Genomic DNA, 14849 nt, shown 5'->3' with positions numbered 1-14849 from the left:
AAGTTTGATTGGCTCTTCTGCTACTTTCTGCTGAGCTACAAGGAACTAAAAAGACACAATAGTTGCTGCTTTCGTAAAGGAGACAGACTGTGTTCCTAAGTCCGTGTGTTCAAGCAATATGTGTGTATGTTGAGATGAAGGACTTTCCTTAATATTGTGGAAGGATCCTGGAATTGAATGAAGAGATAGTCCATTGAAAGCAGTTGAATGCCATGACAACTACGAACAATCTCAGATTTATTCCAAACAGTTAGAAAGCATTGTGCGCGGGGCGTCAATCATCCATTATTTCGGGCCCTGAAATAAATGCAAAAACTGCGGCCGGACAAAAGCTTCCAACGGGAGCCGGACATTTGTCTACATTTCCCCCATTGTCTGCAGCTTAGCAATCGGTTTGTATTTGTGTTTGCCCGAGCCCGACCACCCAGGATGCGCAGAGGACCTGCTGAAAAACGCCGCAACATTGTCACCCACATCACATAGCCCTACTGCATGAGGGAGGCTGAGGGAAGAGAGCGAAAAGGGGGATGGAGGGGGAAGTCTTGGAGGGGAGGAAAATAAAGTAAGCAACAATGATACTCAGATTTCACAAGGGGTAAGAAAAGAAGCAAGATGGAGCAACTCAAATGAAGCTACACAGGCTGAAAGTAAATATCACACTGGAGAGATTTATCATGAAAATTTCCATGAAAAAGAAAGGTGTGTAAGTTTTTCACAATATGAACCATAACAAATAAAAATAATTTATTATTATTATTATTATTATTATTATTATTATTATTATTATTATTGCAGATGAGCCTTAAATGCATGTTTGGCGTCTTGTTTTAGTTTCGACACATCCTCTTGCCCTAAGCTGTGGCAAAAATATTGACGTAAAAGGTTTACATAAATTATCCACTATTTAAACGACTCCTTTTCTTTTCTTTTCTTTTTGCTATTGTTTGTTTGCTCTTAAAACACACTGGTCCCACCCCTTCAGAAATGATGGAATTGAGAGTAATTTTATTTTTTTACACTATAAAAGTAAACGGCGAAAGCTTCACTTGGATCAATTTGTTAGAATGGGCCTTTTTAAGTATTGTGAGAATAAAGCTACTTGGAGGTTCTTTGTATGTAAATAGGGTGTAAAAAAAGGCCCTCCCCGTCTTTGTAATTAATTGACACGTTATACCACTCATCATGCTCTGAAGCACCAATGGTAGAGGCTCGGATCTCCCCAAAACCCACAATTTCACATCTGCAAACACTGTCTTCATCCACTTGACTCCTAAGACCCGCCCACACGTGGCCAACCTTTCGCGTTTTTTAATGCTTTTTCACTGCAGGTTCATGTGTTGAGACCAACCTTATATGGACTGATCAGGACAAGGTAATGGCTTATTTCCCTCTAGCACCCAGCAGTAGCACAGTATCCATGAGCCGCATATAGCACTTCAGCCACTTTGGCATCCTTCCTGGACTTACAGAGACCGAATCCACTGCTTCTTGCTTTGCTCATAGGCGATGGTTATCCACAAAGGCTGTTTTGACTGTACTTCAGCGTAGAGCGATACTTACTCATCCAAATTTTTTTTCTCTGCTTTTTTCTCTCCTTATTAGTTTTTTTTTTCTATTCTCCCAACAGCGGATTGTTACGAAAAAAAAGCTGCTGCAAGCAACTTTTCCCTGCATATTTCCCCCCCTACCAGAATATGTCGTTGACCAACACAAAGACGGGCTTTTCTGTAAAGGACATTTTGGACCTTCCTGACACGAATGACGAGGACGGATCTATCACCGGAGCGGAAGAAGACACGGAGGGATCAGAGACCGCATCCACGACGAAAAACGGTGGAGTTTTGGTGCAAAGTCCTCTAGAAAACGTTCAAAATCTACCTTTAAAGAACCCCTTTTATGACAGTACTGACAATCCCTACACACGATGGCTTGCTACTACGGACAGTATTCAATATTCATGTAAGTAGAGTCATATATCCCCTCATTATTTTGTTATTTTGATCCAATGCGGGTAAATTAAGTGATAATTGATTGCATGCAGGCTCATATTGCGCTCTAAGGATGCCCTTGGTGGCGTGCGCTGTTCATCCTTATGCATCGTGCGCTGCACGTCTTAGAAAATGCATGCAGTGTTAAGGCTTAAGGCACTCTGCTTTTGCAAGTACTGTTCGAATAACAATAAACAGGGAAAAAAAAACAAAGGAGCTTGAATTGAATTTCTGTCTCTGCTTTATTTCCAGCATCAGTTTTTCTTTTGGTGTAAAACCAGAGTGTTAAATTGTGAAGTAACGTTTAAGAAGACAATGCACCTTTCACGCTTCACTGACTTTCTGTGTTTTCTTTGAAAGTCTGGACTATTTTGCCTTTTTGAAACAATGCTCTACGCTGATATTAGTTTCTTGAGTTACATTTTATCAAAATATCTCCCAGTTTCTATCTTTATGGAGATCTAAGAGTTCTAAATCATAACATGCCTGATAGACATTTGCTCCCCAGTTCTTATTGAAAACGCATCCTGAATGTTTACTAATCACTTAATGGCCTTTGTGTTTGTAAGAAATCTCTCTGAAAACTTCCCGACATAACATTTTGACAGTGTTTCTCCCGTTTCTTGTCGCAGTGCACGGTTTGTCCGCCAGCTCTCAGGACTCGGCCAAGTCTCCGGAGCCGTCTGCGGACGACGAATCCCCCGACAACGACAAGGAGACGTCCAGCAGCGGCGGCAGCGACTCGGGCAAGAAGCGGAAAAGGAGGGTGCTGTTCTCCAAGGCGCAAACCTATGAGTTGGAGCGCCGCTTCAGGCAACAGAGGTACCTGTCCGCCCCAGAGAGGGAGCACTTGGCCAGCCTCATCCGTCTCACCCCGACCCAGGTGAAGATCTGGTTCCAGAACCACCGGTATAAGATGAAGAGAGCCCGGGCCGAGAAAGGTATGGAAGTGACCCATCTCCCTTCTCCTCGGCGGGTGGCCGTGCCCGTCTTAGTCAGGGATGGGAAGCCTTGTCACACTCTTAAAGCTCAGGACTTGGCGGCCACTTTTCAGGCCGGGATTCCCTTCTCGGCGTATAGCGCTCAGTCGCTCCAACACATGCAGTATAACGCGCAGTACGGCGCCGCGGCCACGCCGCAGTTCCCCACAGCACATCACTTGGTGCAAACGCAACAGTGGACTTGGTGAGAAAAATTATAGAGACTTGGTTTGGAGGGTGGGCTGTAGGGTGTTTCGCCGCAAAGAAAGAAGGAAAGAAAGAAAGAAAAAAGAAAAAGAAAAAAACAAAAAAGACTTTTCATTTTTGCAGCTTGACTCATATATATACTACTACCATTTTTATTCGGGGCTCATGTGTGCGCCGTGTTTACATGTTTTCGTTAAGAGAACTGGGTCCAAACCTCTCCCTTATAGATTTTATTAAGAAATGTCAATGCTCTTCGTGTGACATATTTTTTTTGTAAAGTATGTTGTGTGTTGGTTGTAGAGATGTTTTACTTTTAATTTTTTATTTCCCCTCCCCCCTCCCCCCCTTTTGTCCCTTCGTGTTATCAGCACGTGCGAACCACTTTATAATTATAGAAAATTTTTAATTTCTTGCTTCTTTTATGGACCGAAAAAAAATATTTATGGCCATGAATAAAAACTGGCAAGTTTTCAGCCTTTTTTGTTTTTCTTCCTTGTAAATATTTGCAGTCAGGTGGCGCATTTGGATGCAGCTCGGGATTTAAATTTCCAAATTTATTTTTTTGCGAACATGCTGTGAGATGTGTAAAATAATCCGTGCTGACGCCGCAGTTAAAAATGGACAAATATCTTCATTTTTAAAGTAATAACTTTTAAATAAAATATGACTGAAATGAGGCTTTGTTTTGATAAGTGTCCCGTCGATTTCATTGCTAGAAGGGCGGAGAGAGCCAAATACTAGCTTGTGGCGCAGAATGGGAATAAATCTCCAGCGCACTTCAACTCTTTTTTCCCCATTTAGTCAAATTTAATCCGAGGAATATTTTTCTCTGTCCGAACACCTCGCCCATAAAGAGCCTAAAGTCACTTGTGAAATGGGACTAAAATCCACTCACTTAATATAAGTGGGCTTCTCCACACAAGAAGCTTTTGAGTCAAAAGCACTCCTTTTTGTCAGCACCCCCGGCCTTGGCTATAGAGTGGCATACAGCGGAGGGAAAGCAATTATTTAATGCAATAAATGTTTTGTTATCTTATTAAGTGCTAAATTGCAAATAGAGCTGGTTCAATCAGTGTGCTGTCTTGGTTTAACAACTAAAATTTGGGGTTTAATCGTGTGATAAAGTTGTTGTTTTCCCCCCCACCACACGATCGTTTTCACGCATTAGATTTCACACTTGACATTAGAACATATTCTAGACTTGCAGACGGTGTTTTCCTTGCTGTGGGAATCGCAAATGGGTAACTGCGAAGCACACTGTGGATTATCAGACTCCGCTCAATATCTTGGGTAAATATGATAACCCCCAGTAGAAAAATCTATGCATTTTGTTGTTTGTCCCGGGACAAAATTCTAACCAGCAGATGTTAGGCTCGCCCCTATCATCACCGAACAAACAGCTAAATTAGGCCAGATTTGCTAATTATTTACAGAATCCAGTCTCAAGGGGGGCTACTGCTTTTGTGAAAGAAGGGGTGTGCGGGGCAAACTCAAAAGGCTTTTCTGTTTCAACACTGGTTGAGCTTGTAGGTCAAACAAATAAACAAATTTATGAGATGTTTTATTATTACTCAAAAAAAGTGATAATAATTAATTAAACAAACAAGTTATTGTAAAATGTACATTTTCACGGTGCGCATTTATTAGAAGTGCTATCCAAAGATTTTTAGGGAGAAGAAAAAAAACTGATTAAAGATGCTCGTACAAAATGGATGTAATCTCTCTTTTTTTTTTTTAAAGAATAATCTAAAAACTTATAAGTAAAACAAGATTCCTGGCTTTCCCTTGTTGGATTCTATCCACCTGACTCCATCGCTACACAACACAGTACACAAGGCAGTAAAAAAAAAAAAAAAAGAAAGAAAGACAAAAGCGGACGCAGGCCTTGGTTGTGCTGCATGTTAGAGGCGTGCATATTAACTAGCAGCACGAGTGGAGACGCAGACAGCGCAGATAGACAGAGTTCCTCGGTGCTGTTCAGAGTCAGGGAGATGAATCCTTTGGGCTTTTTGTCCCCCGCCTGTCACTTGGTGCCATTGTGATCTTTGCTGCACACGTTGCGTCCCATATGGGCAGCTGGGTTCGGAAGAGGAGAAAAGCATCTCTCACAAGCCTCCAAATTGTATCAAGCTCTCAAGTAAAGCATTGTTGTCTCTCTCTCTCTCCCTCTCTTTCTCAAAGAAAAACGAATTCAAAATTCGTGCTATATCTATTCTGGTCGGGGAGGCAAAAAAGAGAAGCCCTATTCACGCGTAACAGGGAGTCCTTCTTCCTTGATAGAGCTATGCCAACAACAGCCTTCTCATTTCTCTTTGCCTTCCATCCCCTCTTTCTACAACGTGAAAGGGTGATTATTGTCTGACCAAAAAAAAAAAGAAAAAAAGAAAAAAGTAGCGTAAAAAGTATTTTTTTTTTTTTTTAATTCTGGACAGTGATCGGCCCTGTTTGCGGTCAGTCTCGCTGAGGCCTGGTTGGAGATGAAGACATGGGAAAAAATGACACTTCAATTTAAAAAGATGCCCAGCTGTTCTTCTAAAAACAACCAAAAATAAATGTTGGAAGTCCTCTTTTTCTGCTCCTGCTCTGAGTTGCAAGGAATTTGCTGTATGCGGGGAGCAATTACAGACAAACTGATTAATGTGAGGAGCATTCATTTGCATTTTGATTTTTTTTTTCTGTCTGTGTCTGTGTGTGTGTGTAGGTGTGTGTGCGTGCGTGTGCGTACGTGCGTGTGATCTGGAAGATGCAGATGTTTTTCCGTGAAAAAAAAAAAAATCTGGGAATAATGACAGGTGTTTTGCTGACTGATGCGCACATCTCTTCGAAAATCTGGTAATTATCCGTAAAGATATCAAAAAATTACACACAATGATTTATATTGTAAAAAAAAAATAATAATAATAATAATCTACTGATTTGAACAGATGCAATCCAGTCAAACTCCACATTTACCCTAAAACAAAGCAAAAACGGAAACGTTAAACTCGCAACTTTTTCACCTTTGTGCTGGTATTAACTCTGCAGGAAATAACTGAACTCTTTCTGCAGCTTTGTAACAGGGTCACATTTATCGGAAATTGCTTTTGGCTGCTTGAGGGGATAAAGCACTACGATTTTAAAACAAGCATCTTGTAGTTCAACCTGCGTGGATAACGCTATTATACACCTTGCCACCATGCAATACTGGAGGAAATGTGCACTCGGGACACTCGTGGATCCTCGTCATCCTGCACGTTTGAACCTCCACATGAATCATTTCTCTATCGTGCACATCGCCGCGTAAACGAGGATTTCAAAGCTATAATAAGCGGCGCCTCTTTTTTTTCATTTAAAGGAAGCGATCTGGGTTTTATTGCCTTTAGAGAAGATCCAGATTAGATTCGCCACAGTGGTGCAGATATTAAGGGAGAGGGGAGCGGAGACTGTTGCGGTGGGCCGCCACAAGATGGAAGCAGAGATCTGTGGTTGGCGTCCTGCAGCTTTTACCTGCGAACGTCCTCCAACATCCTCTAATTCCATCACTGCAAATTACTGCAACTAAATTCCAACTGTTGAAATTAGTGTGCGCCCCCCCCCCCCCCCCCCCCCCCCCCCCCCCCCCCCCCCCCCTCTCTCTCTCTCTCTTTTTCTCTCCCTTTAATGAACACACATAGAAACAAACTTGACTGCCGCTTTAAGTGCATGATTGCGGTTTATGACATTGTTATGGATCTTGAGAGCATAATCATATCGCTCTTCAAAACAAAACCAGACAGGACGTAAACAGTCCACGAGCAATTAGTGGAGTTTGCAGCTCACGCTTGGAAAACGTTGGAGGGAGAGAGCGGTGGAGAAGAGGAGCTCCGGGCTTCTCCACGGTGTGGCGCAATAGGATAGGGAGACAAAGATGGAGGGGATCGTCACAGTTCAACGACAGTGAACAAAAGCGACGAAATGAGAAAAAAAGGTCCGCTCTCAGTAAACAAAGAAGAGTATTAGTCAGCACTTGCCATATTAAACAACAACAACAAAAATCTACAATTTAAATCGATATTTAACAGATAAGGATGCTTTTTGATCTGTTGAGGAGTTTCTAGCTGACTGATGTAATTTGTGTATTTTGCATATTCATTTATTGATGCAGAGTCCCGCTCAGGCTGCAATACGGGTCAAACGGCGTCAAGGCAGCAGCATCATTTTTGCACCATCTCCGTTCAGCATCGCTAGGCTCATTCATACCTGCAGGTGGCCTCATTGAGCCATTACTGTTTGACAGCGGGAGCTACAGAGAGCAGCTCAACATGATGAGTGCAGGGTTAAGAGGAGAGGAAGTATACTGTGTCTTCTGGTCTCCAACAGTTTCGAACCGCTGTTATAAATATTAAATAAAATAAAAACAACCTCTTCATTATAGTGTTCAAAAAGAGTTGATTGTTCACAAAAAGCACATATGCTATAACCAGGAGTGCCTCCAGACAGTTTCTAAAGATCTGTCCAAATACTGAAAACTAGAACAGGGCTTCAATGTGTAAAATAATCTCGAGTGGGTAGGGAGCCAAAACTTCCTCCGATCTTGGTGACACTTATTGTTGCCAACATGAACATGATCAATATCATGAAAAAGCATAAAAATATGAAATTCAGGATATTAAATGAATAATTTGGGTTTTATTAATTTTGAACTTTCAAGAAAGAAAATTGGAGCCAAACCACAATGGGAGAAAACTGCCATACTGAATACAAGAGTTTAAATGAAATAAAACCGAGAACATTTACTTGTGAGATGAAGAAAATGAGTTTATCACAGCAGGAAGGCGCAGTCACGACACAAACAAGTGCTTCATCTGCACCGGCAGGACCCAGTGAGTTCTGAGCTGACTGAAAATAAAAATCAGCATCTGTGCTTTAACCCTCCCGTTATATTGCAGACCAAACTGACCCATTCTAAAGTTTAAAAACATGGGAAAAAAATGTTTAAAATATATTTTTTGGTCATTTTCAGATTTTCAGTAAATGACCAGCAAAAATGAAAAGGTGACAGCCCTGGAGGAGGGGGGACTCATCTTTGATCATGACTGAACTACAGAAGGAAGTGACAGCAGCGGCCATCACCATGAGGTCAATTCTAAGTCCGATGATTCTGATTATGAAACAAATGACGAAAACACTAGTCATGTTCCTCCAAGCAGGATATTTATGTCAAAAAATTTTAAATCCAGTGATCTTCATCTCCATGTAAACGCCAAAAAAGCTGTGTGCAGAAAACATAATACAGACCGTGCCAGGGACTACCAGCATGGCAGTAACTCCTGTCAACAACGGCTTAAAAAATCTAGACAGCAGGTGATGCAAAGACCAGCCATGCATAGAAAGTTTCCACTGGAAACTTTAAGAGCTCCAGAGAACAATCAAGGTGGCAGGTTCATTCTCTCGCAACATAACCTGTGACAATTTCTGCACATTGTGCTAATAGAGGGAGAAATGTTGTCCTCATGAGCCCTTTGCACAAAAGTGCTGCAATCAGCACTTGAAAGGAGCAGAAACCAAGTATGATCCTTTATTACTATGCTACCAAACAATGAGTAGATAACTTGGACATGGTTACTGGGCCATACAGCTCCAGATGAATAACTGCATACTGGCAGCAAAATAATTAAAAATATCATTTTTATGTATAACCCATTGATTTTTCAGAGTAGGTTTTTCTAATGGACGTAAAAAAAATTCTAATTGTTTTGTTTTTGTGAAAAAACATGTGAATTATCGTCATTCATCCTTTATATGTGAGAGGTAATGAACATTATTGCAATAAATATTGATTGAAATTGTTAGTAATGAGAACATACAAAAATGTTTTGGGTGAAAATTTTGGATTCTGACATTACTACATATTAATAAAAAATCCCTGGGTCAAATTGACCTGGGAACATTACTGAAGTACCTCAGAAGTGAACATAACAGGAGGGTTAAACAAGAGCGCAACAGAAGAGCTGCATCTTGACAGCAGCTTCCAGGGGAAAGCAGAAGTCAGAAGAAGAAAATGAATCCTTACACCATCACTGGGTATCTGCAGCTTCTGTCAAATTATGTTCATTCATAACATTTGCAAAAAAATGAGGAAGCCTTTGTCTGCATTTTCTTGAGCAGTGTTCAGTGTAAAAACTGAGTATCCCTGCAAAGAATGTTAGTAAAGAAAGTTGTGTACAGATTAAGCTTGTTTAATAGTAATAAAGATAGAGATAAGCCTATTTTATGGCACTTTCAAAAAAATATTATAATCATTAAATGTGTGTCTAATTATTTAAATTTTATTTGTAGACTAAATGCTCTAAAGGGAATTGTACTTTTTTGTTTTTTCATCTTGTCGAATGCATACACATCGCTTTAAAGTTAAACAGCTGTTTGAAATTGTTCTGCTGTGGGCAAAGTAAAATGAAAAATGCCACAATTTAGAATGTAACAGGAGTATTTTTCTGTTATCATAATGTTATGGACACATAAAAAAGTGTATATATATTATAAACAAAATTTTGGAGAATATTATTTGCTAGCCATTAAAATTAATTAATGTCAATAAAGACTATTAGTTTGTTCAACATTGACCCTATTTTATCAATTTGGTCTATTTATTATATTACGGTGGCAGATTGAATCTAAATGTTTAGAATTCCATCGAAAATATTGGTTGAGTCATCCTTTTTTCTCATTCATTAGAAATGAGTAAGGCTGACATCTTTATGTTTTATGAATAAACATAGCTGTTTAGTTGAAGCTAAGAACTGACATGAGACTTGTTACTTGTGGTTAGGAAAGTTTCTGTCCTGGAGGAAAAAAAAACAACCAAGATGTAAGTTTGAATCCAATTTTAGCGAGGCATTGTGCTAAACTCAAACATTGTAGGTCGCTGAGCTCCTTAACCCTGATGAAACTGTTGCCAGTTTATAGTAACCCAAATCTGTGGTTGTCAAGAAAATGGATTTTACAACTCATCTTGTTAAAATAGAGGTAAAAATTTATTCTCCATCTTACGCAAGTTTAAAAAACAGTGTTACGTTGAGATCTAGCTCGGCAATAAGCTGAAGCTGAAAGTCATTTCAAATAAACATCACATTTTAGCTGTTGTTGCCAAGGACAAAGGTCAGCCTACCCTACGAGTCTGTTTGAAAAGATTGAAGAGTTGATTGAACTTGTGTTTTTTATTCCTTTATCAAAAATGTATTACTATCGTCATTTTCATTTTAAAAAGGCAAAGGAAAAATATTGGGACAAGCACAGATCATTTTCAACTGACTGTACAGCTAAAAATTAATTTGGAATCAATTTAAATTATTTTAGCTTTTAACCTCTCATAATTTCAAGTCACATTTTACAGCTTATACTAGATTATTTTAGAACTCTGTTTAAAAATTCAAATCAGCTCAGTTCAAATCAATCATATTAATGTAGAAAATAAACCAGAAGTTGTACTGGCTCTTATCTGAGTTTCTTCAACTCACATTCCAACTGAGGTTTCACAATCATTCACCTTAAATCAAATTTGCCTATTAGTAAAATGCAAAGCTGAAAATGCAAATGAGAAAAACCCTACTGTTACTTCTTTAAATTCAGTATTATTTATCATGAGTGGGAGTGCTGTACATATAGCGATAAATAGATTTTTTTTATGTCACATCTGTTTATATACAGAATGCTGAGAGAGTGATAAATTACACAAATAATCTAAATCTGTCCTGCCCACTTGAATCAAGTGACATACTGAGTCAGTAAATAAGATATCATGCTTCGGATGAATAAATGAACCTTCTGTCTGCATCTAATATCACATTCTTGCACAAAACAAAACATGCCATCAGCATTTCCTTCAAGACGCTGAGAGGGCAGTTCTTCCATATTAGTGGTTGCTTGTTTAACGTAGGCTTAAAGTGCTGGAAACAAACAGCAGCCAGCTCAGTGTCATCTTTGTGGAGAAGGAGTAAGCGTCAAGGTTCTTGACTCTGCTGAATGTGGAGATTAGGAAAACAGCAGAGCAAGCAGAAAGATGAGGACACTGGCCAGAAAGGTAATGCCTGAGAGCTCGGAAAGATTTGTTTTTTCTTTCCTTGTCATCTCCATCGTTGCTTCCATGAAACTCATGTCATCCTTCTCAATAATCAATAAAAAACTTCAAAACTGTTATGTGGTCTTGTGTCCTGGGCGTGTTTTTTTTTTTTCCTTCCAATATCATTGTACATGAATGTAACATCAACTATAGCAGTGCACACATCCTTAAAACATGCTCTGAATGTAGCTGTATTACAACTTAATACATAAAGAGGGTTTTGCCTCCATTAACAGCTAACTGCACAACTGTTTAATTCAAGTATTTTTTTTAGTAGCCATACATGTGATGATTAAGTGATTTATTCCTCAGATTCAGCTGTGTAAAAGCAGAGCTGGTCCAAGGCTGTACATGGTTGTAGAAAGAATTTGATTTGGGGGCCACCAGACGACCCCGGTTTCTTTTACATTGTCCATGCTTAATTATTTTCCATATTTGCACAACTTGTTTACAAACTAACCAGTGAACCAACAATCAGTTCCTTGAACTAATAGCTATATTTATTTTATTTTTTTAAATGGCTTTACCACTGTTTGCATAACAAAAATAGAACGTCTTAACCAGACACGCTCAAGAAGCAGAGCATGTATGTAATGTAGAGATTTACTATCCTAAAAAATCCTAAAAATATATATCTACGTATATCCTCTATATCTTGGGCAAGTGCTGGTTAAACATGTAAATAAAAAGTTTTATTATTTGATGAAGTAATCTAGAATAATGCAACTCTTTCTTATTTAGTTAAATGGTGACATCATCCTCTATCAGCACATACTGTATGTCACTCTTCAAATTAGAAACTGAATAAAAACATGATAACTCATTATATTATTACATTTCTGCAGTCTTTACCTTCTAGTCTTAAATGCATAGCATGCATAGTTAATATTATTATTATTATTATTATTACTACTAATAATAATAATTCCATGGTTTTTATCTTTAATCTGTATGAATTCTGGTAAAAATTGTGCTTCTGCCTTTCAACAATTCAGCCTTACTCCCACTTGTCTTCTTTTCTTTCAATTTCCCATCTCATAGGACTTGAGCTGTCTTGTATAAACCCATCAGTGTGCTGCAGTCAGGTGGGCTGGATGGGGGGCAGCGCCAACAATCAGGTTCCCAGAGTTGAGTGTTTATGCCTTTCCCTTAATGGATTGTCTCACCTTCTTCAGAGGATGAACATGAGGTGCTTGAGATGCCTGCACTGCGAATGGATCCAGGGGCTTTGAGCGTGATAACGAGCAGCTGTCATCTGTTTCAGATGTGCTTTAATCAACGCGTGTGATGATCAAAGAGCAGCAATGTGGCTGTTTTAACAATTGAGATTGTATAATTAACTTACTGTTTTAAAAGGATGTAAAGAATATGAAGCAAACTCTGCTCCAATTTTCTTTGCATATCCAAGCTGTATGGTGAATTTATCGGTTTTGAAGCTGCACTTAAAGGACATAAATACAAGTAATTATGTTGATATTCTCTAGCAGACTGTGCATAACGGATGGGACATTTCTGAGTATTGCACTATTTTGATCCACTCTGTGATTTCTCACATTCTCTATTTATTCTCCTTGTGGTGTGGGGTATTGAAGCAATATTTGGACCAAAGGCACCGTGGCAACTATGTTTTCATCTTAACGCAGAACTGAAAACTGTGAGAGTATCATTGCTGGGCTTTAATATACATACACTCAGCCCTCAGTATAGTAAAGAATAGCACCACATAACATTAGTCTGACACTGCTCTGGTGGAATATTTGTCAGGCTTCTTCTTGCAACACCGTTTTTGATATTTGGTCTGATGAAATGCAACAGTGGGAAACAGTCAAAAGCCAATTGTTTTTTATTGCTTAGATGTTGCTGTAAGAAAATAATGCTGATATATTTTGACCTCCGAGACTATCATATATTTGTTTCAGTTCTTTTTTTATGATTTAACATGTCACAATGTTTTGTAAACTGTTGCTTCAGCAAATTTTCAAGTTTTTTGTGCTACTTGGAACAAATGTCCCTTTTCACTGTAACTCTGAAAGCATTATTGTTTGAATTCAAGCATGTTATTAGTAACACATGTGACCTGTATTTTTTATGCATTTACAGTTATGAAGAATATTTAAAATTGTACTTACATGTGTCTTTTTCTGTTTTAATCAGCATGCATCTGCTACAACTCAAAATAAAATGAAACTAAAAAAAGTGTTTCCACAGCCACAAAATATCTCAGTATATATGAAAGGATAAACACATCATAGTTCTATGGGATACACAAGTTATGAAATTTACTAACACAAAGAAAGGAATTTGAAATGGGAAAACTACAAAAATATTTTTGTTCAAGGTGTGTTGCAGATTTGGCATATTGTAATGCTTTTTTAAACTTCTTTTAGTTGTTGCTAATTTTTGTCTTGTTTTTGTGCCATGAGCCAACAGTGTAATATATATGGAAGATTAAAAATAATATTAGGTGCAACAGTGTTTTTTTTTTTGTTGTTTTTTGTTTTTTTTGGAGGTAAGGGTGTGTGTGGGGGGTTCCTGACTTTTGCTCTAGCTGTTTTGTATATGGCTTTTAATTCAACCTGAAAAAATACTTCAATGTAAAAAATGACTTTTAGATCAAATTATAATGTTTATCCCTCATTAAAGACATGCCTGGAGTGGTGCTTTGATTCTTTCATGCATATCGGAGAAAACCTTGAATATCTCATGGCAGCCGTTTGATGGTGTCTAAACACTTGCTGAAACAATATGCTGCCTATTTTCCCAAAACTCCTCCTCAGAGCTGCAGTCTCCAGCTGAGTTTCTGCCTCACAGAGTGCCAAAAGATTATTTAGGCAAAAATATCACTTTTGCCAAAAATTACTTAGGTCATTATTTTAGGAAGGTGACGATATAAACTACTTCACCATCATGTCGTTGTAAACGGCATGATGGAGGAACATTGTTGTGATGACATGCTGAAGGTGGAGTGTCAGAAAGAGCAGGAGATTTTCAGGAAACAGAGTCCAATTTCTATAGGCATCAAATTGTGAAGTCAAATGTCTTTTAAGTTAGTTTTGATAAATACACATTTTTTATGACAATTGTAGTTACTTGGTTGCCATATAAAATAGCACCATGTCGCTGAACAATGGGAGTTATGAGAATCTTAATTAGCACAAACTGTGTGCTTTTTTGTTTTCCACAACCTTAAGATCAAATTAAGTGAAATAAATAATAATAATAAACAAGTAGTTTTGTAAAAACATCATACAAAAGAAAGTCCTCTTTCAGCTTCTGATGGAAGAGAACTCTTCTGTATTGACATAATGGCTGCAGGTGTGCTAGTTTTAGCTCAAATATTGATGAAAAACTTTGAACTATTTGTGTAATTGTGCATCTGAAAAATAAATACATCCTTCATTTTTATACATAGCTTGATATCTTTTAGCCTCAAATAAAGTGAAAACCAACAAACAAAGTGAAAAATAACCAAATTGTTTAAATGTAATAACTTGTTATTGCTTATTACTTTGGAAAAATCCACATTAGTAATGTCAATATACTTTGTAAGTCATTATTATTATTTCTGTTTTCTCCCTACTTCCATTTCGCACATGT

At 38.3% G+C, this 14849-nt stretch overlaps 1 protein-coding gene across 4 annotated transcripts; it reads left to right on the top strand.

The window, feature by feature from the left end:
* Positions 1-1229: 1229 nt before the first annotated feature.
* Positions 1230-13906, top strand: nkx2.2a (NK2 homeobox 2a). Of its 4 annotated transcripts, XM_032548217.1 has the most exons (4): positions 1233-1959; positions 2597-2929; positions 12294-12337; positions 12428-13906. In XM_032548217.1, exons 1-4 carry the CDS (start codon positions 1695-1697, stop codon positions 12482-12484), a joined length of 699 nt encoding a protein of 232 aa, XP_032404108.1. In that variant the 5' UTR covers positions 1233-1694; the 3' UTR covers positions 12485-13906. The 4 variants fall into 4 exon arrangements, with proteins under 4 accessions (XP_032404107.1, XP_032404108.1, XP_032404105.1 ...); XM_032548216.1 differs by having other exon boundaries at positions 1230-1959; positions 12294-13906; XM_032548214.1 differs by lacking the exons at positions 12294-12337; positions 12428-13906 and having other exon boundaries at positions 1247-1959; positions 2597-5586.
* Positions 13907-14849: the final 943 nt, after the last annotated feature.

Source organism: Xiphophorus hellerii, chromosome 19 (assembly GCF_003331165.1).
Source record: "Xiphophorus hellerii strain 12219 chromosome 19, Xiphophorus_hellerii-4.1, whole genome shotgun sequence".
NCBI classification, from domain to species: Eukaryota; Metazoa; Chordata; class Actinopteri; order Cyprinodontiformes; family Poeciliidae; genus Xiphophorus; species Xiphophorus hellerii.
This window is presented reverse-complemented; position numbering and strand designations above follow the sequence as displayed.